The sequence below is a fragment of the Typopeltis vanoorti genome, chromosome 3, assembly GCF_054136105.1.
Source record: "Typopeltis vanoorti isolate ZY-2024b chromosome 3, IOZ_Tvanoo_1.0, whole genome shotgun sequence".
Lineage (NCBI taxonomy): Eukaryota > Metazoa > Arthropoda > Arachnida > Uropygi > Thelyphonidae > Typopeltis > Typopeltis vanoorti.
Genome location: NC_143551.1, coordinates 52,407,607 through 52,434,739, shown reverse-complemented (window position 1 = coordinate 52,434,739; position 27,133 = coordinate 52,407,607). Strand labels below are relative to the sequence as shown.

The 27,133-nt window shown below is 34.6% G+C and overlaps 1 protein-coding gene across 1 annotated transcript; it reads right to left on the bottom strand.

The window, feature by feature from the left end:
* Positions 1-2,787: 2,787 nt before the first annotated feature.
* LOC150108150 (uncharacterized) lies at positions 2,788-20,523 on the bottom strand. Its single transcript, XM_090415614.1, has 7 exons — positions 20,223-20,523; positions 17,567-17,746; positions 5,932-6,108; positions 5,745-5,825; positions 5,516-5,641; positions 4,427-4,501; positions 2,788-2,993 (listed from the first exon to the last, which is right to left on the bottom strand). The coding sequence occupies exons 1-7, from the start codon at positions 20,278-20,280 to the stop codon at positions 2,941-2,943; spliced, it is 750 nt and encodes a 249-aa protein (XP_090271740.1). The 5' UTR covers positions 20,281-20,523; the 3' UTR covers positions 2,788-2,940.
* Positions 20,524-27,133: the final 6,610 nt, after the last annotated feature.

Sequence of the window (27,133 nt, the reverse complement as noted above, 5' to 3'; positions counted from 1 at the left end):
TTTCTCATAAATTTGAAATAAAATAAGCATTACACATGCGCTAAAATTTGCTTCGCAATGGTTGACATCAGTATTTTAAATTCGAATGAAAATGCGTTTCTGACTAATTTTATTGACCCTGTTCGGAGCAATCTGTAAAGAGAATCAGATCCTCAAACTTGATATGCACTATGACCAGATCATTGGGAAGAGATGTTTGAAAATAAAATATTAGTTTTAAAATGATCCAGTTCACTAGTTATCAGCGTCATATTTCCCAATAGGGGAAATATGACGCTGATAACTAGTGAACTGGATGGTATGTGCTCGTGAGGTGATTCAGAATCAATCGCAAACGAAGTTATTAGATCATTTATTCTTCCGCTCATTTCAGAAAATAATGCGATATAAAAAACATATCACAGAGAGCTCCGATGCTGCAAGGAGCTGTATCAAAGAGATCCAGATGATCAATGGAGGTAACATTCAACGTGTTAGCCGTTGTGCGGGACCAATAGCTGATACTGGCATAGACCATTGTCTACAGCGGAACACAAATGATCGGTCGAAAGGTTTCCACATGATGTGCGATTTTGTCTTTCAAATCTGTCGGGTGATGAACTTGGCTCCGATACATCATGCTTTTGGCGTGACCCTAAAAGCAAAAGTCACAGTGGTTAAGGTCAGGTGAACGCGGTAACCATATTAAAAAAAAAGAGCGAGTGATTAATTTTTTCATTGTCAAATTCTCTTTTCCATAATTTGGTTGGAGTACTCACTAAGTTTGAGGGTATTTCTTCTACTGCTTCCCTCTACAAACTGCTCTGAATAGAGATGCTTAAATTGGAAATACTTTGTATATAAATATCACCTAAAACATTTCGATCCTTATTTGAACGTATCTTATATTGAAAACATATAATACACATCGTAATTGTAATATCTGGATCTCCTTGACACCTCCTTGCATATCACATTATATCAGCTGTATGTGATATGTTTTTTGTATCGCATTATTTTCTAAAATGAGCGGAATAAACATTATCGTTTGTCATTGATTCTGAATCACTTCACAAGCACATAACATCGTTCTCATTAATATAATAAAATGGTATAATGTTACTTTGTATAAAATTGTATAGGATATGTTAATTGATTTTCTTGAGTTTTCAGGATGAAAACCAGAGTTTCCAGGAGAAAAGAACCGCTTGCCCGTGCCAGAGATCGACTAAGGCGAGAACCCGTCGAAGAAATGCTTAGAAAAAGCTCCTCCAGCCTGCTACTATACTTGAACTATAAGTCTATCTTCGTGCGGTCAAGCACAGTGGATGCAAGTGCCACTTCCACTTAGCTACACAGGCCTTGTAATTGTGGTTCAATTTTTATTAAGTTATATGAGGCTATAATTAGAGTTTTATATTTATATTTTATATATATATTATTCAGCAATATATATATTTTATATATAAATTTTGTTCACCTATTGTTAAATTGAGGTATATACCGTATTTTTCCGTGTATAAGACGAACCATACTTTTTCGAACTCAAAATTAAGAAATCAATATTTTAAACATCTCCACTGCCTAATCATACACTCAGTGGGAGGTCCAAACTGTACGAGTCACCATACTGATTATTTAAGCAAAAAAAGTTAAAAGATTTTAGTTCACTCTTTACTTTCTGGTGTCAATGGGACGTCAGCCAGGTCACCCCAACTCCCCACCGTGTTCCCCCACACACGGCAGTAGCCTCCCCCAGTAAACAGTCGGAAATCACGATTCACAAGCCTTGGGCAGGACTCGATCCGGGAACTTCGCGCATGCGAGGCCAACACGATACCGACTGTACTAGATGGGATTCTAAGTGTGTGTATTATTACCATCACCAAGTAAGTTGTGTGACATCAATCACAGATCCAACATAAATATTTTATACGTATTTAATATTGATCTGATTAGAAGTAAGAAATAAAGTAAATAAAGAAATTTTAATTTCATCTTGAAAATCTAGTGTGCGCATATTTTTTGCTTTGGGCATTAGTTGTAAAACATGTGTGCGCGGCACATGCGCACAGCTTAGAGGGAACATTGTGTCTCTCTGAAGCTTTATTTCCATGTTCTTTTGCATAATTGATGACTTTTTTACTTGAATTTTGAAGAATATGACAATCTTTTTTTTTTATTTTCGGACATTTTTATGAGCTAGTGCTCAAAATATTGTTAATGCATTAACTTACCCCGCCAATGAGTTCCAGACGTTTGAATGCTTTCAATGTTCTGATTGGTTTATTCAGAATAAGCCGTTAATGACGTCTATTAACAGAGTTAACAAAGGCTAGTGATTGGCGGGATCCTGTTTATAGAGACAAGGTACCCTCAGTTTCGCCATGGCAACCGCGGGTTTCTCAACTTGTTATCCCCCGTGTATAATACGACCCCCAATTTTTGGTCAAAAATTTTAGAAAAAAGTATCGTCTTATACATGAGAAAAATGCGGTAATTATAGTTTAAAAATTTATTTATGAAAAAAATTCTGAAAAATTTAATTATGCTCCATTTTCTATAATTTCTACTCACGAGGGTTGCAGATGTATAGCAATTTAATGGATATATATATATATGAGCGATATTTACGAGTTCATCATAGTTCAGTTATGAAAATGTGTGGTACGTTGTTGCAAATATGATAATACTATACTTCAGTTAGAACAAAATGTAAAAAAAATGATGAAATTTATTTTCAGTTTGGGAACATGACATGAATTCTTGTTCTTCTATTCATTATCAGAAAAAAAATACTACTACCTGTTTTTAAGAAAAGATTTTCTTTATTTTTCGTTACAATGCACAACAAACTAAACAGTATGAATTTGAATATTTTATTTCCCCTCAGTTTTTCAAAATATATAAACTGATTCCAATCTAACCCTTGTTCGTTGGCGAGTTAGCATCGATACCCCCCTATGGGCATTCAGGGTCCAGTGAATTGCTCCTATCGTCAAAGGCGGGTTCAGCTAGGAAGAAAATATTTTAGTAAATTAGGTAATATCGTTATGAGCCTAATGCAACACAACAGATTAAAGAAAATAAATAATATGTGAGGTTATCATGGCGTTGACATCCTGTCAAATCAACTGACGTTTTACAGATGGGAACTTATGAAACTTTTTGACAATTGATTGAATTATAAAGGGGGAAACTAAAAAAAAAAAAAACTACAGTATAAATAATGAAATATTGTGGAATCAACTAAAGAATGCAATTATGAAATCATTATAAATTCTTCCAAATAAATATAGAATAAAGCGAAAAAGATAGGGGGGAAAAACCAGAGAGGAAAGTATAAGAAATACCAGACGCGAAGAAACAATAAAAGAAAACATAAATAACAACTAAAATGTTGCAGATAATGTAAAATATCATGTGAATAATGATGCGAATAAATGAAGAGAATAATCAATCTAAAGAAGCTTTAAAAAGATGCTACTCAATTTGCATGAAAAACAGAATGGAAACAAATGTCAAAGCTGTAAAGATAAGGTTAAAAAGGAAAATAATGAACAGTAACTAGTGGAGAATGAAATAGCGAGATAGAAAACATGGAAGGCGGTCTTACTATAACTGGATAATAAAAACACCATCTCACAAGTAGCAGAAGTGGAAGGAATATCAAATACAAACGAAGAAATAATACGATCAATAGGCAATCTCAAGAAAAGGAACTGAAACAACCATGGTGCCTACCCTGCATCAATGATACACTATAATGAGCAGAACAGGCAGGCTTCAGTCCTTGACTCAGAACTCTTACTCAAATTCAAATTAATACGATCATACTATGGAAGACAGCAGTATTCTATAGTATCTTGAACAAAATAACAAGAATAGTCATATAAACAAATCTTGACGAAAACCCAGAACATAAATAAGGTAGAAAGTGCTTTGGCAGATCCGTTTGATACGAGATGGCATTCTCATCCGATCTAGAATGCGAAAACTCTGTTATGCTCAGGGATAAAAATCATGCAATTTTCACAAGATGGAGTGACAAAAGTTTCATTGTATCTGAACTGAACCGAAGGTAAACTGGTGCAATTTAGAAGAACAAAAACAACCGCAAAATGAGTGGGAGGAGGAACTGATGACTGCACCTATCTTGGATTATTCCTCTGCAAAACAGAAGTAAGGATAGCTAACACACTCAGTTGACAGACAAAAACCAGTCTGTTGACCTTCGCTGTCTTGACCAAATTATCAACTAAACACGACTCTTACAATTTGCTATGTAAGTGAAAATTTATAGGGATATTAAATATACAATTTAAAAATTATGTGTTCATTGCCTTATCTTTTGGTGAACAGATCATATTTCCTTAAAATTCAAATAATTTTGGTTAATCTGGTTGGACAATATCTCTTAAGCGATACTAGCAAGCCTGATACTTACGAGGTGGAGGAGGACGAGGAGTGGGTCGAGGACCTGGTGCAGGAGCAGATCCAGAAGCTGGTGCAGGAACACTACCTAAATAAGGAAAATGATAGAAAATGTCAAGAGCTTTTGTAAGTTTTTTTCACTTGGTTAGACTGTAATAAATTTAGTTTAATCCTTTATCCAAGTGTAAGCAAACAAAGTTTGCGTCTGAAGTATCTTCAGGACTGAGGCAATTCGTGCTAAAGGTGAACCAAGCTCGCATCACTACTTGTCTTAGTATCTCCCATAATGCAAAGCACATCTCCTTGCAGACATGTATAATGCTATGCATTAAGGGAAGGGCCACTACCCAGACCGATTTCGACCTTTATTGAGGTCTGGTGAACCAAGCTCGCATCACTACTTGTCTTAGTATCTCTTATAATGCAAAGCACATCTCCTTGCAGACATGTATAATGCTATGCATTAAGGGAAGGGCCACTACCTAGACCGATTTCGACATTTATTGAGGTCTCGTCAGTGGGAGCCAGACCCAGAGGTGGCGATACTAAGGTGGAAGTAATGGAAAAGTCATATTTACCTATACGAGTTGCCAAAAGGTGTCTCAGCTTATTATTAAATTACTCTGAATTAGAGAAAGATGTTGGAAGTTTTTTTCACTTGGTTAGATTATAATAAATTTAGTTTAATATTTTATCCAAGTTTAAGCAAACAAAGTTTGCGCCTGAAGTATCTTCAGGACTGAAGTCCTTAGTCCACCTTTACCAGGAGTTGCCTCAGTCCTGAAGATACTTCAGACGCAAACGTTGTTTGCTTACACTTGGATAAAGGATTAAACTAAATTTATTATATCAAGAGCTGTTTCGCATTCTCAGACTCTCTCCCTCCCCCTTTGCCATTCTATTTCTTTCTTGCTATCAAGAATTTATACTCTCTCTCTCTCTCTCTCTCTCTCTCTCGGCTTTGCTTTCTTCTCGTTTTTTCCTCTTTCACTTTATTTCTCTCTCTCTCTCTTTGTTTCTGTTCTACAATAGATAGATTTCAAAACCGGGATTATAACAGTATGATTTATTCATTTAAGCTCCTTTCCGAATGACTACTTACCTTGTGTCGTGAAGGCTACAATTTCGCACAGGGAAAACTTGTGCTCCTGCGAATTGTCATCCTTGATGTGAACAATATCTCCTTTGAGGGGCTTTTGACACACAAATGTTTCCCACTCGTCTCCAGCTGAAAAATAACGAAATAACTTATATGGCTTTGATTAGAATCCAACAACAATCTTTTACTTACTAATTTTGAACTGCCAGAATGAGAGAGGAAGGTGACTTACTCAGATATGCCGTTAATGAATTGCATATTTCCACGGTTCGGGCAACGGAATCTTCCACCAACACCGTCAACTGGTAAAGTCCTAGAAAATAGTTGCATTTTCTTGCATTAGTACTTTCTTGTGTGTGGGTTTGTATAACATACGAATAATCTGGATTAGTGAACCTCGGTAAGAAAATTGTACTCACCTTCTGGGACGTATACCCTAACTGCAAACACTGTAGCTGGATCTTTTAGCCAAAGAGCGAAATCGGCTGCGAATTGTATTTGAGCCACGGCACATGTTTCTGGTTTTCTGTCCACAGCTAAAAGTGCGGCTGTCTCCTCTCGAGTAAAGGTGACGAGTTTCTGTCTGGCTGGCCGAACTTGATTTGAACGAATGCAAGGAAATTTATTATATATATATATATATATATATATGTAATTTTTTTCAGTGAATAAATTTTACTTTATTTATTGAATACATAAAATGAAAAATATTAATTACAGTAAATTATTCATATAATTATATTTCATAACATCTAATTGTAATTATTTAAACAAAATAAATCCAGTAAAAAATAATTTCATGTATTTTCGGTTTGCTTGATCGCTTTTCTTTTTAGTCACCAAGGTCAGTATGGGAATAAGAGTAGTTAGCTTAGCCATTTATTCCTTATAAGGACTGGCTTAAAGGGGCGAAGCAAGAATGCTTTTCATCTTCCCCGTCATCTGTAGAGGGCAGTGTAGGGATGAGCTATTAAAGCTCTGATCATGACAAGAGGGTAACAGCAATAGCCGAGTCTCAGTTAGAATTTCATTGGCTACAGCATTGGAAACCATTACCCTCCAAGGGTATTGGATATTGGATTGAATGAATCAATCACCGCATCTCACGGTTGAGATGCAGAGACAGTGAATGTATTTAAGGTACGGTATGATAAACTGTGTGCCTCAGTTAAAACTTCATTGGCTACAGCGTTGCCATTTGTTACCCCGGGAAAGTCCTAAAAAAGGACTCTTGCATTAGAACAAATTCAAATTTGTTCTAATGGTGATGTTCTTAAAAAAAGCTCTAGTCATGGCTGGGTAACGGCAATAGCCGAGCCCCTAATGGTGATGTCCTTATAAGGACTGGCTTAAAGGGGCGAAGCAAGAATGCTTTTCATCTTCCCCGTTATCTGTAAGAGGACAGTGTAGGGATAAGGTGTTATTGAGCTATTAAAGCTCTGATCATGGCAGGAGGGTAACAGCAATAGCCGAGCCCCAGTTAGAACTTCATTGGCTACAGCATTGCCATCCATTACCCTCCAAGGGTTTTGGATTGAATGAATCAATCGCCGCATCTCACGGTCGGTTGTTCAATATTCTATAATGGTGATGTTTTGACAATTGACATTTATTCTTTAAGGGTGAAGCAAAATGCTTTTCATATTCCCCGCTATCTGTCGTGGTTACAGTGAGGGTAAAATTTACGAGCAGTTTTCTCGCCCTGAATGGGCATGGAGATTATGTATCGCTATAGGAGGCTAATATAGTTTTTGGTCTTCTATATTTAAATATGTCCGTTGGCTCGTATGCTGCAGCTTGTTGAACCAAATCGTTGGGATGTGTGGACGTCTTTAGAAAAAATTTGGAAGCTAAGGATTGTAGATAAGAGAGAATATAGGGAATATTTGTGTCTCTGTGGAGTTGGCTGTTTCTGACATACCACGGGGCGTTCAAAACCATTCTCAAGCACTTGTTCTGCACTCGCTGTATCTTAATAATGTTAGTATTAGAGATGTGGCTCCAGGCTGGAGAGGCATAGGTGATTATAGGACGAATCGTCATCTGGTATAGCTGCAATTTGATTCTGTTGCTGAGTTTGCTGTTTCTATTAATTAGCGGGTAGATCTGAGCTTTAGATGCTTTTGCACATGCAGACTTGATATGTTGGTTGAAAGTTAGCTTTTTGTTGAGAATCACACCCAGGTAATTTGTTTCTTTCTGCCAGGGAATTTTAGTATTGAATAGTAATACATCTCCTGCAGGAGACATTGGCCTTTTTGAGAAGAGAACCGCTGAGCTTTTCAGGGGGTTGACTTCCAATCTCCACTTGGAGAACCAACCCTCCAGCTTTAGAAGATTTTCTTGAAGCTTTCTGGTAACGAAGTGGGGTCTGAGAGATCTGGTTAGTATTGCCGTATCGTCCGCATACAGTGCTAAAATGGAAGTCATCGGATTGTGTGGGATGTCTGACATGTATCCAGAAAACAGCAATGGAGCCAGTAGAGATCCCTGCGGCACTCCAGCAAAGATATGGCGCTTGGACTAATGGTGATGTGCGCAAGACGTTGCTGACTATAAGGGCGAAGCAAAATGCTTTTTTATTCCCTGCTATCTGATAAGGATTACTGTGTGAGGAAAAGTTTATGAGCTAAGAGCTCTGCCTGAGTGGGTGCGATTCAGAGATCTTCAAATGGTGATGTTCTTATAGTCCTTATAAGGACTGGCTTAAAGGGGCGAAGCAAGAATGCTTTTCATATTCCCCGTTATCTGTAGAGGACAGTGTATGGATAAGGTGTTATTGAGCAATTAAATCTCTGATCATGGCAGGAGGGTAACAGCAATAGCCGAGCCTCAGTTAGAACTTCATTGGCTACAGCATTGCCATCCATTACCCTCCAAGGGTATTGGATTGAATGAATCAATCACCGCATCTCACGGTCGATTATTCACCCAACCAACCAAATGGTGATGTATGTCTTTGTCCCTTTTAATATATTATTGGAAATTAAGTTATATTATGGTGTGGAAAGATATTTAAATATTTTTCAAAAATAAACTTTAAATTTGAAATAAGTAAATAAAATTTTAATTCAAATTTATTATTTTTTCACTTTTATTATCATATTTTGGAAAACATGAAATAATATAAGGGACTATTATAGAACATTCGTGTTTTGCACCATACATATTTTTTTCAATATAAGAATGAAAAGATAATAATGATTATTTTACCTTTGTCCAAAGTGAAAATCATAAAAAGTTGGAAGTAGTATGTATAAAATTTTATGAATTCACTCCGACAAGTTTCTCTTCCCTTTTTTAAAGTCTGAAGAAATAAATTGTTTTGGATGTATTAATTGTGTTATAAATTAAAAAAAAAAAAAAAAAAAAAGAAGAAGAAGAAGCATTTATACAATCATATATATCAACCAGAGCTTGAAGCGACCAAACTCTCACTCACCACCATCTTAAACCAACAATAGACAAGCATGAGCTCCTCTGATGTATATTCACTGCGTAGAGTTCTCCATTCAACGCTCCATGGAACTCCGAGTTAATGCTTGCATTACAAATCTCGGTAGCCATTGGCCAACGAGTCTTCATAGAATTATATTCCGCATTATCTTTGTATAAATAGAAACTGGCACTTGATATCCAACGCATGCCATACTTGATATGTGCGAAGCCTCACAAGGAAAGTGAGACGCACTCCAATTCCATAATTATCAACCTTAGAGAACTCGCCTCAACGACACCTTTCAACGGGGAATATGAAAAGCATTCTTGCTTCGCTCATCTAGTCACTCCTTTTCAGGACAAGTATATATATATATATATATATACCATAAATTAAAATTTATAATTTAATTTAACTATATTTAATATTTGATTTAATTTAATTTAATTTAATATTTAATTTAATCTTTGAAAACTATCAGTGGTTTTTGTTAATGTTAATCTTGGCGAGTTTCTTCTATCACAAATTAGCATTTCAATTTTACAAGCGCCAACGTACTTCAGTAAGGGAAAAATGAACGTTTTGAGGACAATGTTGGCAAAGATAAGGAAAGATAGAATAGGAGGAAAGAGGCCAAAAGAAGACTAAAGAAGAAAAGTTGCAGAAACAAGATAAGAGAATGTCTGAAAAAAAAAATTAAACTGGAATAGTCTTCACTAAAGAAGAATTTATCAAGATAGAAAGAAGTGGTTAAATTTTGATCCACCTGATATGAAAATTTCTGTTGGAATAGTTGTAGATAAGCAGCAGATGAATTTCATCTCCCGGTGTGACCACCGCTCAACTTGTTGGAACTCTGAAGTGGTTTGAAAAAGGTTGATGTGGGGTCTTTAGAATATGGTTTATAGATCATGTAAAAATCAGTAAAAATTTAACTGATAAAAATATAAGAATCCTTAGTCCGCCCACCCTACTCCTGTATCGAAGTTTTACAAAAAAACCTCTCCTGGGAGGTAACACGACACACATATATATTTGAACGATAAGTTATTATTATTATTATTATTATTATTATTATTATTATTATTATTATTATTATTATTATTATTTATTTATTTATTTATTTATTATGACAACAAAACCAATACGGCATCCGGAAAACAAAAAACACCATCACCTTATTAGAAGAAATCTCCGACTCCATAAACAAGCTCTTGATAATAATAAGTACGCTGTCCTTTAACCAAAGCCTTCGATAAACTTGAACAAGATATACTGCTGACCAAAAAACAGCCGGAGCATACAGATAAAACACGGATTGCAATATTATCAAGGCGCTGTATTATCATCTACCCTGCTCAACATATACATTAACGATGTTCATAACCTGGCCACAAAGTCAAATATTTCAGTACGCAGAGGACACCGCGCTATTACACAGATATCAACGCCGCTCTCTCTCTCTCCAAAACACAACAAGACTTAAACGAAATTACCACGTCTACCATAATTCAATTATAATGAGCATCCTAACGCGGATGTTAATTATACAGAACTCTGAGGTGCCCCACATCATCAACGCTACATGTCACACATACCACTGCGTTAACAGAAAAACAGCTGCTACTGTCCTGAAATTAAACCCGTAACACATGCAAAATACCTTGGCCTTTACATGGATTGGCACCTAAATGGACAAAACATATACAATACCTAAATACTGAACTTCGCATCATCGCAGCAAAACACTTCAAAGTAAAAGACATGATTCCATCTAACATAAAAAAATAAAAATAAAAAAAATCTTATATCACAGTATCTGTGAATCTGTACTCAGGTACGATATAACGGTCTATGCAAACACATCAAACAGCCACTTAACAAAATTAGAAATATTACATAGGAAAATTGTTTCAGCAGTGCTTTGGAGACCTCATACAACAGTCAATAACCCAACCGAAACACAGAATCCTGAGGCATTAAAAATCTGAAACACTACACAGTGTTACTAAGGAATTGCTTCAACAACAACTATCGTAACAACAGCGACCACTATCGCATAACACGACTCTTTACACCCTTCAACAACCGATACGGTTCGGCAGCGAGATAACATCTCATATCCATTCTACTCAACAACCTACCAAGAAATTTAAAAACACATAGACAACTACAGAACATTAAAACACGAATTCTGGAAGCTATATCGACACGGTTAATATAGCTTTAACACTTATATACACAAGACAAATCACCAGCACCCAATGCTTACATTCCATCCCTAAACAGTACCAAACAACATAAAATTTATGTTGTTTGTTAATCCCATTCGCTTCATTAGAAGCTAATCCTAGCTTCGAAGTAGGTGGGATTAGCCCTGCTCAGCACGGCTTAATCAACTAATCTTCCTAATCACCATTATCATAATTTTTATTAATATTACTATTATTTCACTTAACACTAAGCTCCTCGAACAGACGTCAAAGTGTTAACCGTATAACTGTAAATACCTGAAGGATAATAATAATCTCTCTGTGAAATGTATATTTATAAAAAAATATGGATACGTTCAGAATTGTAAACTTAATCCCTGTAGTGACGGGGGAAAATGCAAGAACTATATCTTAGTTGTATATAAAGCATACAATGTATGCAAGATGATGATAGAGCTGATGGTTTTTAAATAGCATTATGAATTTAACCAGTATTTGTTTGAACATATGTGCAATTGTAATAGTAGGTATGAATTACGAAGATTGAATAACTTTTTTAAAATATTATTAAAATACCATTAATACTAATTATATCTATTAATTCTACTTAATGTAACAAAAACGAAGTGCTCAGCGAAGAAACTTTTGCATCGCGGTGTTAAAAAAAATGTGACTATTCTTGAAGACCAATAAGATTATTCCTATTATTAAAAAAAAAAACACTGTTATTCGTTTACATATATCATTCTACTTATTGTAACAAACGTCTGTATTTTGTTTATCTACTTTTCTGTACATGTAATTTCTTTGAAAGAGAATAAATATTAAAAACTATTATTATTATCATTATTAGAGACTTCCACGTAGTTTCTGACTAAGTGGAAGTCTCTATATACGCCATTTCAATCATTTCATGATTGAAATGGCGTATATAGGGGGGGGGGAAACCCTAGCTCTTATTCCTTTCTTAATTGCATTCAGTTTTCATCTTCCAAGAATGATCTTTCGTCTTCTTCCTACACTCAGTGACACAACTCCTACCACCAAGAAGAATTGCTCATCTCCCAGGATACACTGTAAGGATCCCCAGGAAACTAATGTGACGTCATTACACTCTTTATACAGGTATCCTAGTCACGAAGATACTTCGCGAAACTTTGCTTACAAACAAGGATTAAACATTTCTTGGCAAGTCAAATTTAAATCCTCAGATAAGTTTAAACAGAAGCTTTGAGGATGTCAGTAAAATGTTTAGCAGAACCAACGAAGGAAAATAGTTCAAAAAAAGTGCAATGTAACAGTGGGGAAAAAACGTAGATAGACGTATTATACATACTTATTACAAATATTGTACTCAGCAGTTTAGTACCGAACGTTAGTAGCGCAGTATGCGTTAAACAGAAGTATTATTATTATTCCATTATTAGTTACCCATGTTCAACCCTCATTGTTTCATTGCCTTTCATCTTATTCGTGTAATCTAAATTTTTCATGTCGTTCATATTTGATTGCTATTATAATACAAAAACAAAAATATATTTTCTTGTTTTTAAATAAAGCATTTTTTATTATGTAGAAAATTAAGAATTTCATGGCTGTAAACTATATATAACTAAAAAGGAATAATAATTTTTTCTCTTATTTTGGGACGTGGGGACATTCCTCCTATTATTGGTGTAGGTGAGTAGAGGAGGAGAGGGAATTACTCATTTGAACGGGGGGGGGGATGGCCAAGAAAAATGTTTAAACCACTAAGTGCATAATTTCTTCACAGTCTGAGAAATCGAAATGCAGCAAAGGCGGATAAATAATAGCAGTAGTAGTAATAATAATAATAACCATCTTAAAAGAGACGTTCATCAAACAAATTTATTCATAATAAATATTTGAAATGATAAACCTTTCAGAAAAAAGTCCCGAATTTCTTCTGAAAGCTGAGCATGGTGTGTTCTTTTTCAGGCTTCCAATAAGCAGAATGGTAGCTTCACATCCGGAGACAAAAATCATATACTATCTAAAGATATTCAGAAACATCCATGGCTACAGTGAGCTTTTAATACCCGCAGCATCTCGATAGAAAACTGATGAAATCGGATAAGGAAGGCCACTCTAGTTTAGATACTGTGATTATTGCATGGTACTTCTTAATCTCCCAACTTCTTTTCAATTTGGTATTCAAAACGATTTTGGATAACTTTTGAAAATTAATGATGTACACGTTTTAACAAGATAAAAAGGGTCTGTAGCTAAAAAATCTCCTCTCTCTGGTTTGAACTGAAGAGAACTACTGCGGAATTAACAGAAATTGTGCTCAGTCGGGTCCATTTTAATGCTAACTTAGCTATAATCTATCAGATTGTCCCTCTTCGGCTACCGAAGTTGGGCGTACACAAGATCATGCCCGCGTGCACGTGCCCAAGAATACTATGGCATTCAGAACGCCTTCAAATGTTAGAAATTCGTCTGCAACTTAATTTAAGGCTGTTGTTCTCTTGTAATGTATATTTTTGTATTTCTCTTTTCATGTTATGCACCCGATGAAGTCATCCAAGAAGACAAAACTAACTGTGCGTTCAAATAAGAAATACTTTTTTTCTATTTTGGTATCTCTTGGCTTCTAGTCATTCAATTTCTTTAATTCTATTATTTAGCCAAGTAATCCTGTGCATCATATCTGTAAACAGGATTTCTTTTTGCAGTTTTCCACTCTTTAGATATAATTTGATTTTTTTTTTCATTTCTCTATCTCTTAATATATCTGAATCTTTCCTGAGCCTACAGCTTTATTACCTTCCTATCTAATTTAATTTCTATTATATTTCTTATTTAAAAAGGTTTATTTTTCAAAAATTCATCGTGTCTGGTAGTCTGGTTTTTTATTATTATTTATGAATGAAAAACTCGACGGTTATTTCCTCTGCTTGCCAGTGGGAATTTGGATTTCACTGAGCAATCTTAATGGAGTACGATGTTGATGCATACTTCAATCTCTATCATTTACTAGTTTGCGCACTGTTCTAGAATCGCCTTCTTTCTATTTATTACAAATATTTTCCTATCTTTAACCCAATTAACTTTTTTTTTTCTATATGTACTTCTTATTAGATTTTCTTCTTCAGCATATTCCGCAGGAAGCTTTGATTTCTTTGGTTTCCCAGATTTGCATAATTTGTGACTGGTTCCATTTTTTCTACTTTCATCTGTTATAACAGCATTCTGTTTACGATTTCTATGCATTCTCTCTCTCTCTCTCTCCGCCCCGCCAATCCATTTACCATCGTTTCCATATCTTCTGTTTTTCCCAGAGTTTTTTCCTATCCTTTATAGACCTCACGATGTTCTATTTTTATTATGTTTATTTTCTGGTTTGCTTAAGCTTATATCAAATTCAATCTTAACTTTAACATTTCTGGAGCTAAGTTTTCGTTTTATATTCACTGTAATCTAAAAACTTTTTGATTTCTTTACTGGATACAGTTCTTGTATTATTAATGTTACCCTTTCTATGGTAGAAGATTGTCTTCGTTACACATTATTCATTCTAACTGTAAATAATGAACCAACCTTATCATCTATAAGGAGTCATAGTTATGCGATATTATACTTTTATTGAACCCTCTGTCAAAAATGTCGCAGACTTTAAATATGAAATATTATTCTCCTACAGAACGAATTGAATCTGAAAGCAAATACAGACATAATTATTCTACCCACGGATAGAGGGAATGCGATAATAATTTGGATACAGATTATAAACTATGAAATGATGCCTTTATACGTATTCCAATCACGAATGAGATCCTACAAGATGAACTTCAAAACTTTACCAATAATATATTCAAGATGAAATTGGAATTCACAAGAGAAATAAGACTGACATTAAGATATATTCATCCACTCATTCCCCGTCGTTTTCGTGGAGTGGCCACAGTTCGCCAAGAAAACACTCCATTGTCAAAATGTATAGACTTATAAACTGTTGAAATGTTAAACTAAATTATTAAAAGGCTCAATGTTTTAATATATTAAGAACATTGAACATTTTATATCCATAATAAAAGACATCCGTTTCGAAAAATGTGAAATCACGAGGCTTTGTTATTGTCGCTTTTTTTTTTTTTAACTTACGTTCTCACAGAGGAAGTGATAACACTATTGGAAGATAAACTCTTCAGAAAAATTACGTCACTCCTGAAGCATTGCATAAAATGTTATTTCATCCACAAAAGAACTACTACAATCCGAACTCAGGTCTGGCAATGGGAAAAAGAAAAAGCTACATTTCTTCTTATGGCATTAGTCAAACCATCCTACAAGAGTTTTAAAATCATCGAAACAACGAACATCTATTAATAAAATTTACGGTAGAATTGGAGACCAGTCGCTTCCCTTTCTAGAAGCCACACGATACCAATAGATATTTAAATGCTCCTTCCCATTATTCACATAAAAGTAATAGGTTCACGTGAACATTATAAGCCCGAGCTTGCCATTTCATTAATGATAAAGAAAAATTAACCAACGAATTCCGATGTCTTGCTAATCTTCTAGAAGAATGGAGACATGCAAGAAGAACTATTACCACACTTCTGTTTCATTTTCAAGCACACCAAGAAACAAAACTGATAGTAATTAAATAAAACAATATATAGAAAACATTTTTTAAAAAATGGAAGCATTTGATAAAAGCCCTTGAGTACAATACCAGTTTGAACAGGTGAATGCGAACGAGGATGTTCACAAATGAATCTGATCATCAGATCAACAGAACTTCGCTGATGACAAAAACAAATTCTTCGCAACTATTCATTAAATTGTAGGTCTACCGCTGATGCATTTCGATTCTGAAAAACAATCCTCATCAACAGCTTTCTTCAATCCACTGCTGGACGAATGTCTCTCCATGCTTCTTCCATTTTATCCGGTCTTGTATATCTCTGTATATTATATATCTTGTATATTATGGTGGCATAAATGTCCCTAACATTTTGTTATCTCATCGTCCTATCTTACTACTGGTCCGCCTAGTTTCCGGTAACCAGTTCTTGCTGTCCGTTCTGTTGTTTTCTTTTTCCATCTGTTGTCAAACATTCTCATCAGATGTCCTTCCCAGCGCAATTTGTTGCCTTTTATTAATAATGCAATGAAAAATTAATAATAAAAAGCTTTTCATCCTGATGTTTATTCTAGCTGAAATTTCATTATCAAGTTGATGATTGCTTGCAAAGATTTGTTTAAACTCTATTTCAATGTGATTTTGATTTATCTCGATTCTGTTTTTATTCTGAAGTATTTTCATTATACATTATTTTGATTCATCCATATTTATTTGTAAGCCTATATCGAGACTTGCTTCATTTAATTTAATAATCGTGTTCTAGTTCTTTTGGTTGATGTTGCTATTAGACAACGAATCGTACATTGCTTAATTATATATAATCGTACCCTACAATCAATATTTAGTCCTCTTTTGTCCCAGTTTAGTTTCCTTATCGCATATTCAAGGTCTTTAGCAAATAATTTTGGTGAGAATTTTGGTCTTCTTGTCTGATCCCCCCTCTTTTTATTTCTATTTTCTCTTTCTTTTCCATTTAAATTTATTACTGCTGAACCTCTCTCATATGACTTAATACGTTAGAATAAATATCGTCTATTAAAATATAAAAGATCTTACACTTAGTATGGTTCTATTCAGTAGGCCTATAATAAAAAGAACATAAATTAACTATTTATGTTCTTTTGTTCTTAATACTCTAACTCTAATCAGCAATTGTCTTTCAATTTCAGAAAGTCTGACACTGAAAAGAGAAATGATAAAAATTAGAAATATGCAAATTTAAAGATACAGAATTTTCTATAATAAAATTTAATGATAAAAATAAAATTTATATAGATTAAATCGGTATTGTAATTTAATATCAGTAATTTGATATTAAAATATTAGTAATCAGGGGGAATATGATTGAGATGTACAAGTTGTTAAGGAGTTGTTACTGGATTAATGTGGATGATGTTTTACTTAGAATCAGGAAGGCAATAGATCATTCGTGGAAGCGGTATAAGAGGATAAGGAGCAGATTTTTTTGCACGGAGAATGGTCGGTGATTGGAATGCATTGCCTGAGTGTGTTGTGAATGCAGAGACAGTGAATGTATTTAAGGTACGGTATGATAAACTGTGTGTTTAATAGTGGGACCTCCCACCATGAGTCAGTTTACTCCATAGAGATCTGATAATAATAATAATAATAATAATAAATACATCCTTATTACTGGAGTAATCTATTTCTTTAATAGGTTGAATAGCACAAATTTCATTTGACAAATGATATTCATCGATATCAGATGATTTTGTAAAACTCACAATTTAAACAAAACAAAACAAAAATAAATAAACACTTACTGCAATCAGGGGGCGCTGCGCTCCACACTCCATTCGGTTCACAGACGGCTGATGTAGAACCAGATTGGTAACTGTAGTCGTCCCGGCATTTAAATCGAACAGTACTGCCTGAAGAATAAGTCCTTTTTCTGGGTTCCAGAGAAATGATATCTCTGGGAGCATCGGGCCTGTCACAGTCACCTTTAAAGATAGAGAAAAATGTTTGTCAATCTGATCAAGCAACAGATTCCCCTACCCTTCTTCCCACACAAGAAGTAACATGTGACAAGAAATAAATTAAGGTGTATGTAATTAAAGCATAATAATTTATTTAAATGTGACTCTCACTCACTTAAAGTTATAAACCTGTAGAACATTAATACCATGGGTAGGCTAAGGATTTTATATATATATAGATATAGATATATGCATATGTTACAGAATATAATACCTTTTCTCTAGATAGACACAAAACATGGAACCTTTTTTCAAGCCCTACGCGTATTCAATAACCAGAGCACAGCTGATAATTAAACTCATTTCACACTAAAAGAGAAACACACAAACCTACAGCAAGATTTAAACCAGCAACTTATTGGTCGGAGAGTGGCTACGTTAACAAACTGAGTCAATGAAAGATAGTTCGGAGATACTAATACATACTCCAGTATTCAATAAACTTCTTTTTATTGATTATTGATCATTAACCGTTGATTAAAAAAAAAAAAAACCAGCCAATATCATCTGCCGAGTTAAACTCACTTATTAAGAAGTTCCACCACTTTAAATAAATTCAAAAATGTTTGTAATAATTCTATTGTAATAGTATAATAAGAAAATTTTAAAGGTTTATTCTATATTTTTATACTAATTTCCATAATTAATTAATAATTTTAACATTATTTTAATATTTTAAATAAAATTTAAGTTGCATTATTATTATTTTAGAAAGATATATATAAAAATTCTGAAATTAAATTACATGAAGGAATTATTTATAATATCACAGTCTCATATAGTAACTTATAGTATCTTTATTCATTTGTTAATTTGTTCACTTTATTCATTTGTATTTACCTGTACACTGTTTGCTGATCCGATATAATAAGAATAATAATACTATTCGATTAAAGTTGTAACTTGGTGCCAGATTAACAGGATATTCATAATCGTATTTTCCTGCCCCTATCATTGCAAGATTAAGAAATTTATAAATAAATAGAACAATTAATCCTTGAGAGACCTTTGAACAACTTGTAGACCGTCAAGATGGCGACTGTGGTGAAATCAAGGGACGCCATGCCTTCTTGTACTTAACGAGAAGAAATCGTGCAGATTTAAATTAAGGTTTTTCTATAGGCGTGTTTTTTTTTTTTTTTTAATTATTAACATTTCCATTCTAGAGCTTGAAATATCAGTCTAATAAAGTTACATCCATTCAACTCATGCAAATAAAAGAAATAAGCATGAAGATGATCTAAATATAGCACAAAGATACGTTTGCGTTTAAACTTTAGGAAGAATATTATACAACGTTTAAGCGAACATAGAGTGGTAAATATAATTTTTTTTTCAACGAAAATATGGAGGGAGGGGGGGGGGAGTTGTATATTTCCAGCTTCTGTATTTCCTACGTAATCTAGTAACTCGGCCATTGGTGCAAGTCTGGTCTGCATAATTGTAGCATAACGTCAACTCGAACCCAGAATTTTAAAAATAATAGTAATCATTTTACCACAGAGGTTACGAAGGCTTCACTATGCAAACGCAAAGAAAACCTATTGTTGTCATGGAAATATCGAAGCATAACATCACATCGCCTTAGTCAAGCTAATAAAATGAAATGCTTTTATGTTAAATTCAAGGGTTTTGGTATAAGACGTTTTTCATATATTTCTATCTATAAAAATGCTTCATACCTTGAAATGAAATGTTATTTTTTTAAAAAAATTCTTTTCCCTGAAAAAACAATGCAATATATGTGTTTCGTTTAAAACAATTAAATTATTCTTTAAAATTAAGGTACATTTTTAAAAATTTAAAATTATAAAATATACCTATAAATGTTTTATATCATGATCTTATATTAGGAGAACAATTATAAGTTAATTGAAATATATTGAAATTTAAATAATAAATAATATAAATAATATAAAAGTGGCAAATACTATATTTTTTATAATAGAGAAATCTTTATATTTAAATTTAAATAAAATAAAAGTGCCAAATACTATATTTTTATAATATTTAAATTTGAATAAAATAAAAGTGCCAAATACTATATTTTTTTTATAATAGAGAGATCTTTAATGATTCATTACAACTGACATCATCAATACGTGTAAAAAAACGCACGTTTTTTGTTTATAACATCACTTAATAGCGAAGTGCAAAATTTTGCATAAAGACGTTATACCTATCACATTATATATATAATATATATATATATATATATATATATATTGAATTGATAAAACAATATCATCATAATTATACGCTGTACTTAAAGCGTACATCAAATACAACTAGTTAAGAGTAAATCACGTATCCAACGGCGAAATTGGACACTTCTATGTCACCTGATATCGCAAAACGACATTAAACTAAACGACATTATTTCAAGTAGAAAAACAAAAGCTATCGAGTTAGCTTGGCTCACTTTCACTCGAACACATACCTGTGACGTTGAGAGGGTAACTAAGACACACACACAGCAGAAACAGCAATCCAATCATTGTTCTCTGTTAGCGGTAATTGACTCTAATCTTCTCCCGGTGGATGAAACCAACCTAATTCTTTGCTTAAGCCCTCAATGAGACGAAAAAATAACATTCACTTTCTCGTGCATGAAGATCGGTGTTGCTTCCCAAGATGCAACAGTAAGCAACACTATTCCACGTAATGCCCCTCCTGTATACCTTGGAAGGAAGTGTTATCACTACAAATCTGTACTTGGGCGACCTTTCCTCGTAGATGTTGAATGCCTCCAGGGAGTTTTAGAACAAAGTGGTTTGACTAGACCGGTGATGTCATCAGCAATTGACACGCACTTGAGTTGAGCCTTCTTCCAACTTGAATAGCGACTCTACAAGAATAGGAGGTTATTCTTCATACAATACTTGCTTGCTCTTTTGCTACAAGATTATTAAAATCTCCTTCATGTAACGGACTTATAAAAACAAAAAAAAAAAAAATTCTAGTTAGTCATATAAGCAGATTAAAATAATTTCAAATATACTTATATATTCTCATATCAAGCGATAGATGGCAGCACAATAAGCTCAGTCGTATTATAGCTTTCAAATGATTAACATGAGCCATAAAATCCCCTATTGTTGGACTCCCACTGATGTAAATCTCCGAGCTTAGTTAATGCATTGTAAGCATCTGATTGCTGGTCAATTGATTTTAATGTAAAGATCTAGGATAGTTCTCTAAATCCTCATTAAAATTTATGGCGTTCAATTCACGGCAGATTTCTATTGACTTGGTTAGTTAGCGGGAGCACATCCGATGTTTAGGAAGAGGACATCTGTGTAGTTTGTTGGTACGTGGAATTATTATTACAACACAAGAATTACCGACTATTCAAACGAATTCCAACAGATGTGTATGCGTGTGGTTTCCTTATCCACACTCTCATAATGGGCGTCTTGAAAATGAAAGGTCAGAATTAACAACGAAGCAAATATCCACTGTGGCATCTGGCAGCATCCAACCCTTTTCCGTTCATTCACAGCCAGGTCACGTGGTCTACATGAAAATGGAATGATACGATACTTGAAATTCTTGTTGGCAAACGGCTCTCTCAAAGGAGCGTGCGCCTACAGAACATGCAAAGCAACTGATACATTCCATATGTGTTGAATGCATAGTATGTTGGAGATGTTTCCTTACGGCTGGTATGAGCTTCGCACTTCAATTATTTCTTTGTAGGTCACTCACCTCGCTTGTAGACCACTAGCGTACGCACACAGCACTTTTTTCCAGTTATTTTATACATAACACCTATACAGTATACATAAAATAAAATAGTTCTGCGTATTTCACGATATTAGACTCCATTGTACTTTTGTGTTTCTATGACAACGATCGTTGTGTTTATTCAGGTATACCAGGTGGCAGATGAATCAGATGTGTGTAGTAATCCTCTACACGTGGATTAAACCAACCTAATTCTTTGCTTGCGCCTCAACGAGACGAAAAAATAACATCGACTTTCTCGTGCATGAGGACCGGTGTTGCTTCTCAGGATGCAACAGTAAGCAACACTGTTCCACGTATAACCCCCCCCCCCCCCTCCTGTTTACCTTGTAAGGAAGTGTTCTCACTACAAGTCCGTATTTCGGCGACCTTTCCTCGTAGATGTTGAATGCCTACGGGGGGGGGGTTAGAATAAAGTGGTTTGACTGCACCAGTGATGTCATCAGCAGTTAACACACACTTGAGTTGATCCGTCTTTCAACTTGAATAGACACTCTAAAGAGGCCTATAGGAAAACCTTAATTTAAATCCGCACGATTTCTTCTCGTTAAGTACAAGAAGGCATTGCGTCCTTTGATTTCAACACGGTCGCCATCTTGACAACACAATCCACAAGTTATTCAAAGGTCTCTCAAGGATTAATTGTTCTATTCATTTATAAATTTTCTAATCTTGCAGTGATAGGAAAATACGATTATGAATATCCTGTTAATCTGGCACCAACTAACAATTTCAATCGAATAGTAGCATTCTTATAATATGCGATCCGTATATTATAAGAATGCTATAATATATATATATATATATTGTTGGGTGAGTGGGTCACATTGTTGGGTGAGTGAGTGCGTATAGCATCTCGCGAGCGCCAGTATGCGATCACAGTAGAATGACAGTCTGGGAGGTTGCAGCTTAAATTATTAATTAAATGTACAGGGTTGAGGATGATTTCTCTAGATTCTACAATTTTTCTCTCCAATTCGTCATTGCAACGGAAAATGTTATTAGATCTATCCCAAAGGATTGTATGACTATGGTTTTGATCATCAGAATCGGCCAAAAAAAGGATATGGCTGGATACAGCACTGCCATGTGTTCTCTTGTAAGCGATGTCCCTCCTGTGCTCCTCCATACGCAATTCAATAGACTTGCCCATCTGGTCAAAGTAAGGAATGTCGCAGTCACACCATATCTTGTACACACCGGGATATTTTAGGTTGTGATGGCTAGGCTATGGACGGCTCACTAGAGAGCGGATTAAATAGAACTTTATTTACTCCGCTTCTTAGGAAGCGGAGTAAATAAAGTTCTAATGTTATATTTTTTGAGCATCTTGGCTAGTTTTTGAGAAACTGTGCTTATGTATGGAATAGATATACTGCCTTTAACATTATTCATTTGTTCAGTATGGCGACTAGGAGGGTTAAAAAGGTATTTTTTAGTAATTTTTTGAGGATAACCATTCAGTCTGAAAGTAGATCTAAGAAAATTCCGGATACGTCTATTGAATTGCGTATGGAGGAGCACAGGAGGGACCACTTATAAGAGAACACGTGCCAGTTCTTTATCCAGCCATATCCTTTTTTCTGCCGATTCTGATGATGAAAATCATAGTCATACAATGCTTTGGGATAGATCTAATTTTCCGTTGCCATGACGAATTGGAGAGAAAAATTGTAGAATCTAGAGAAATCATCCTCAATCCTGTACATTTCAATAATAATTTAAGCTACAACCTCCCAGACTGTCATTCTGCTGTGATCAAATACTGGCGCTCGCGAGATGCTATACGCACGCACTCACCCAACAATGTGGCCAACGAAGGAACATCTTTGAATACGTTAACTACAACGTTTTCACGTTAAATATGTATAATAACTTTTCTGTGGTGTTCCCAGTTTTTTTTTATCTTCAATGTTTAATATTTTTTCTTTCCTTTTATGAAAACACCTGAAGAAGGCTGTAAAAAGTTACTGTATATATATATATTTATATATTGTGTCAGGTTTCTTTTGTCGGTGTACTCTTGCGACTTCACGTACTATGCTATTATAACAGCATTATCGCTATGAGGAATTGCGATTTCCTTCTTCACATAAATGGAAATATTTACCCAGTCGATTGCAAAGTATGAATCTGTTTTACTTATTCTTTAATAGTTAGGCATCCATTAAGAAGCTTTTAAGACTATGTCAACATGTTTTTATCAAAACTTCTATATATATATCCATGTTCAAAAGAAAATAAAAAATCGCACTGCCAGTTCTGAAGTTGAAGCAAGTTTTAAGAAATGATAAATTAAAGTGAAAAGGGAAAAAATAAAATTCTTCTACACGCTCAAGATATCTTAGATCAGCTGCCGGATCATCGGATATGTTTCCGCAGTTTTCACAATTTTCAATTACTTATTTGGCAGCCTTCTTCAAAGCGTGCGTTACCTTGCCAACCAGAAAAAAAAAAATTCTCATAAAACATATTTGGTTGTTTTGAAATGTGATTGGTTAAAATCTACAATGATATACTTAGTTGTAACTAGAGGGCAGCACAGATATTTCCTTTATCATTACAATGATAAAGGAAATATCTGATATTTTTTGAACGTCTTTCAGCTTCCAGATTCCAATCCTCTCACCCCGAAACTCGATGCTTCAAATAAATAACTTACCTAAATATTTTCTAGTACCCTTGTGAACTTTTCTTATTAAATTTTCTATGAATAATTCCTTCTGCTACAATCTAACAACAGAAAACAGATCTCAATATATCATGTTTGCTAAAAAGTCAGAATAATAAACAAACAACTTCTCGGGAATGGGAAAAGAAATTTCTCTTTCACAAATGTTAGCGAGAAATTACAAATGCATGCCTTATATTAAAGATCTGAGTAAACCAAACAGGAAAAGAAAATTATTGTTTCCGAGAGATTCTTAATATCCGCTAATATACAACACTTGATCATTGTAGACAACATAAAAAGTAAAAAGTAAAAAAAAAAAAATTCATTCGCCGCTGCTTTATCAAAACAAATGATGATATTATGTATGCACTGCAAAAAAGGTACATTCATTTTTGTGTGATGTATCGATATAAAATGCACTCAATTGGATAATGCGTGTTTTTTTCTTTTTTGAACGAAATCAATTATGCATTGTTGAACATCTCGACAAGGAAACAAACAGAGCACTGCCCTCTTACGAGAAGAAAATGAAACACGTTGTCTAAAATGCATTCTAAGTCACATTCATGAACATTAACGTTTACTGAATATGTCAACAAATTCGCTGCTGTTCACAATGTGAAAACGCAAACACACAGTAATGGAGTTAGCTTTAAAACAATGACCTTTTGTTTTTTTAATTCTACCTCTGTTAATTGGAAACTATTCGCGTTTGTTTGGTTGCAAGACAAAGAGTGTTGCTATCACTTAATAAAAAAAGCAAATTTTGCCCTTAGACATCCATTCTGTTATTAGCTAAATAAATAATGTAATAAGCATTTCAATAGATACAGAAATCACCTTCAGCAAAGGTCTTCCTCTTGATAAATTGTAATGGAAATGCGTTTGCCAGATGGCAGTGATGGGCTATCATTCACTGCTATCAATACATTTTAAGTGCTGGGTGCAACAGATAGCTTCGTGAATTCTGAAAGATGATACTGGGATATTCTTGAAGCTGAAGATCTTAATATATTTGGAGAGAGAAATTTTAGTCTTTTAAAATGTTACTTTTAATCGATATAATTACTGACACGTGCTAATTAATATCTAAATATAATAGTTTTAATATAGTTTCAGTATTTATGTATATTAAAAAAAAAGGAAGTCCGCAAAGTCTTCATCATTCCCCAAAACGAAGTTGGCCTTCAACTTTTATCTTCATCGCTGCTCATAAAAACGTACAGTTTTCTGGATAAAAGACGATGTTCCTAATCCTAACTAGTATTTTGTATATATTCGTGTGTGTGTGTGTGTGTGTGTGTGTGTGTGTGTGTGTGTGTGTGTGTGTGTGTGTGTGTGTGTGTGTGTGTGTGTGTGTGTGTGTGTGTGTGTGTGTGTGTGTGTGTGTGTGTGTGTGTGTGTGTTCTAGTAATATTTCTGTACTAAAAACTCTTATTTCTTGGAGGCGGATGAGATTATTATTTTTCTCCACCAAAAATGGATAATTGTAGAATAGGCTAGAAGAGAAAAAAGTATTTTTCGGCACATCTCGTCATGAAAGTTATTACGCAGACTTCTAGACTCCTTTTTAAAATTAACACACTTTAACTTATTCTGAATCTCAGTAAGTTAGTCGGCAATGAGGGGGTCTTTTGGAAACATTGAACCATTGAGCAAACTGGAGCCCTCTTACAGCAACTTTAGGCTTAGTTACGATAATAATAAGCTAACGCTTTTGTTCACTTATAGGGAGTAGGCGAGTTCTTTAAACCCTACTAGCCTTTGGAAACTGAATGGGCAGTGTGATCTCCACCGGTATCCAATCAGAGATAGCTGGCCCATGGCTATCACTAATTACAGGCAGTCATCGATGACGACACCAGCAAACAAGTGCTGCCATCTCTTGGTACTTTGCCCTAACTGTCAGATATGTTACTGTCTGAAATAATGTGGGTTCTACGGTCGATTTTCTTGAGTTTCCTGGAGAAACTCGGGAACCAGTCGAAGAAAGGCTTAGAAAAAGTCTAGTCCCCTTCCTACAGTTCGAGTCTATAGGGACTAGACCCGAACTAAACTTATAGTTCGAGTCTAGTCCCCTTCCTATAGTCGGGGACTAGACTCGAACTATAAGTTTATATTCGTGCGGCCAAGCGCAGAGGATGCAAGCGCTACTTCAACTTTGCTACACAGGCTTTACTAGAATCGAACTTGTGACGCTCTTTCTTAGGGCGGTTTAGCGCTGAGGAGTGCAACCACCACTTCCACTGAGCTACAGAGGCTCTTGTTAGCTACTATTACAATCTAAAAACGCAAAGAATCTTTATATATGCAGCGGACTTTTCAACTGAAGTTGAATTAATCCATCATATATGAGGGGATGCGTGTTCATCCCTCAGATATTTCAACACCCAAACGAGGCAAACCAGCTAGAAGAAAACATGCAGGTGACAGAGAATCCAATGCGGACATAAAGCCTGGGTATCCAGAGAGTTCATCGACCATCCTATTAATACTGTGGGATTTGGTTACGAAAGCCCACCATGGGTTTGCAATATTTCACAATAGTCACAAAAACGTAAAACTATCGTACTGTAGTATCGTTGGTGGTCTAAAATTTAGGATAATTCTGAATCTTACTCTATCGACCAAACATGAAACTTTTTTCAAGCCACTTCAGGACCCCAGCGATGATATGCAAAAGCGATAAAGTTCAATTATTATTCTATTAGCGAATAGCAGTATTGATGTTTATTATATTAAAGAATAGTAATGTTTTACTCAATAGTATTATTTAAACATTGATTGCTAATACTTCATTACCGTATTTCACTAAATAATTTTTCACTATTACTATAATTTAAATAATAAATAGAATAAAAATTATTTTAGGTTCCTCGTTAGTATAGCGGTTAGTTTCCCCTCTAGGGTGAATTGATTTTTTCCCTTTA

What these genes read in the sequence shown, in the direction of transcription:
- LOC150108150 (XM_090415614.1), bottom strand. Translation starts at nt 20,280, where the DNA reads ATGATTGGATTGCTGTTTCTGCTGTGTGTGTGTCTTAGTTACCCTCTC. An exon ending in TTCATTAACGGCATATCTGA is followed by an intron (nt 5,642 to 5,744) that starts GTAAGTCACCTT and finishes GTTATTTTTCAG; the next exon opens with CTGGAGACGAGTGGGAAACA. An exon ending in TGTAGCCTTCACGACACAAG is followed by an intron (nt 4,502 to 5,515) that starts GTAAGTAGTCAT and finishes TTCCTTATTTAG; the next exon opens with GTAGTGTTCCTGCACCAGCT.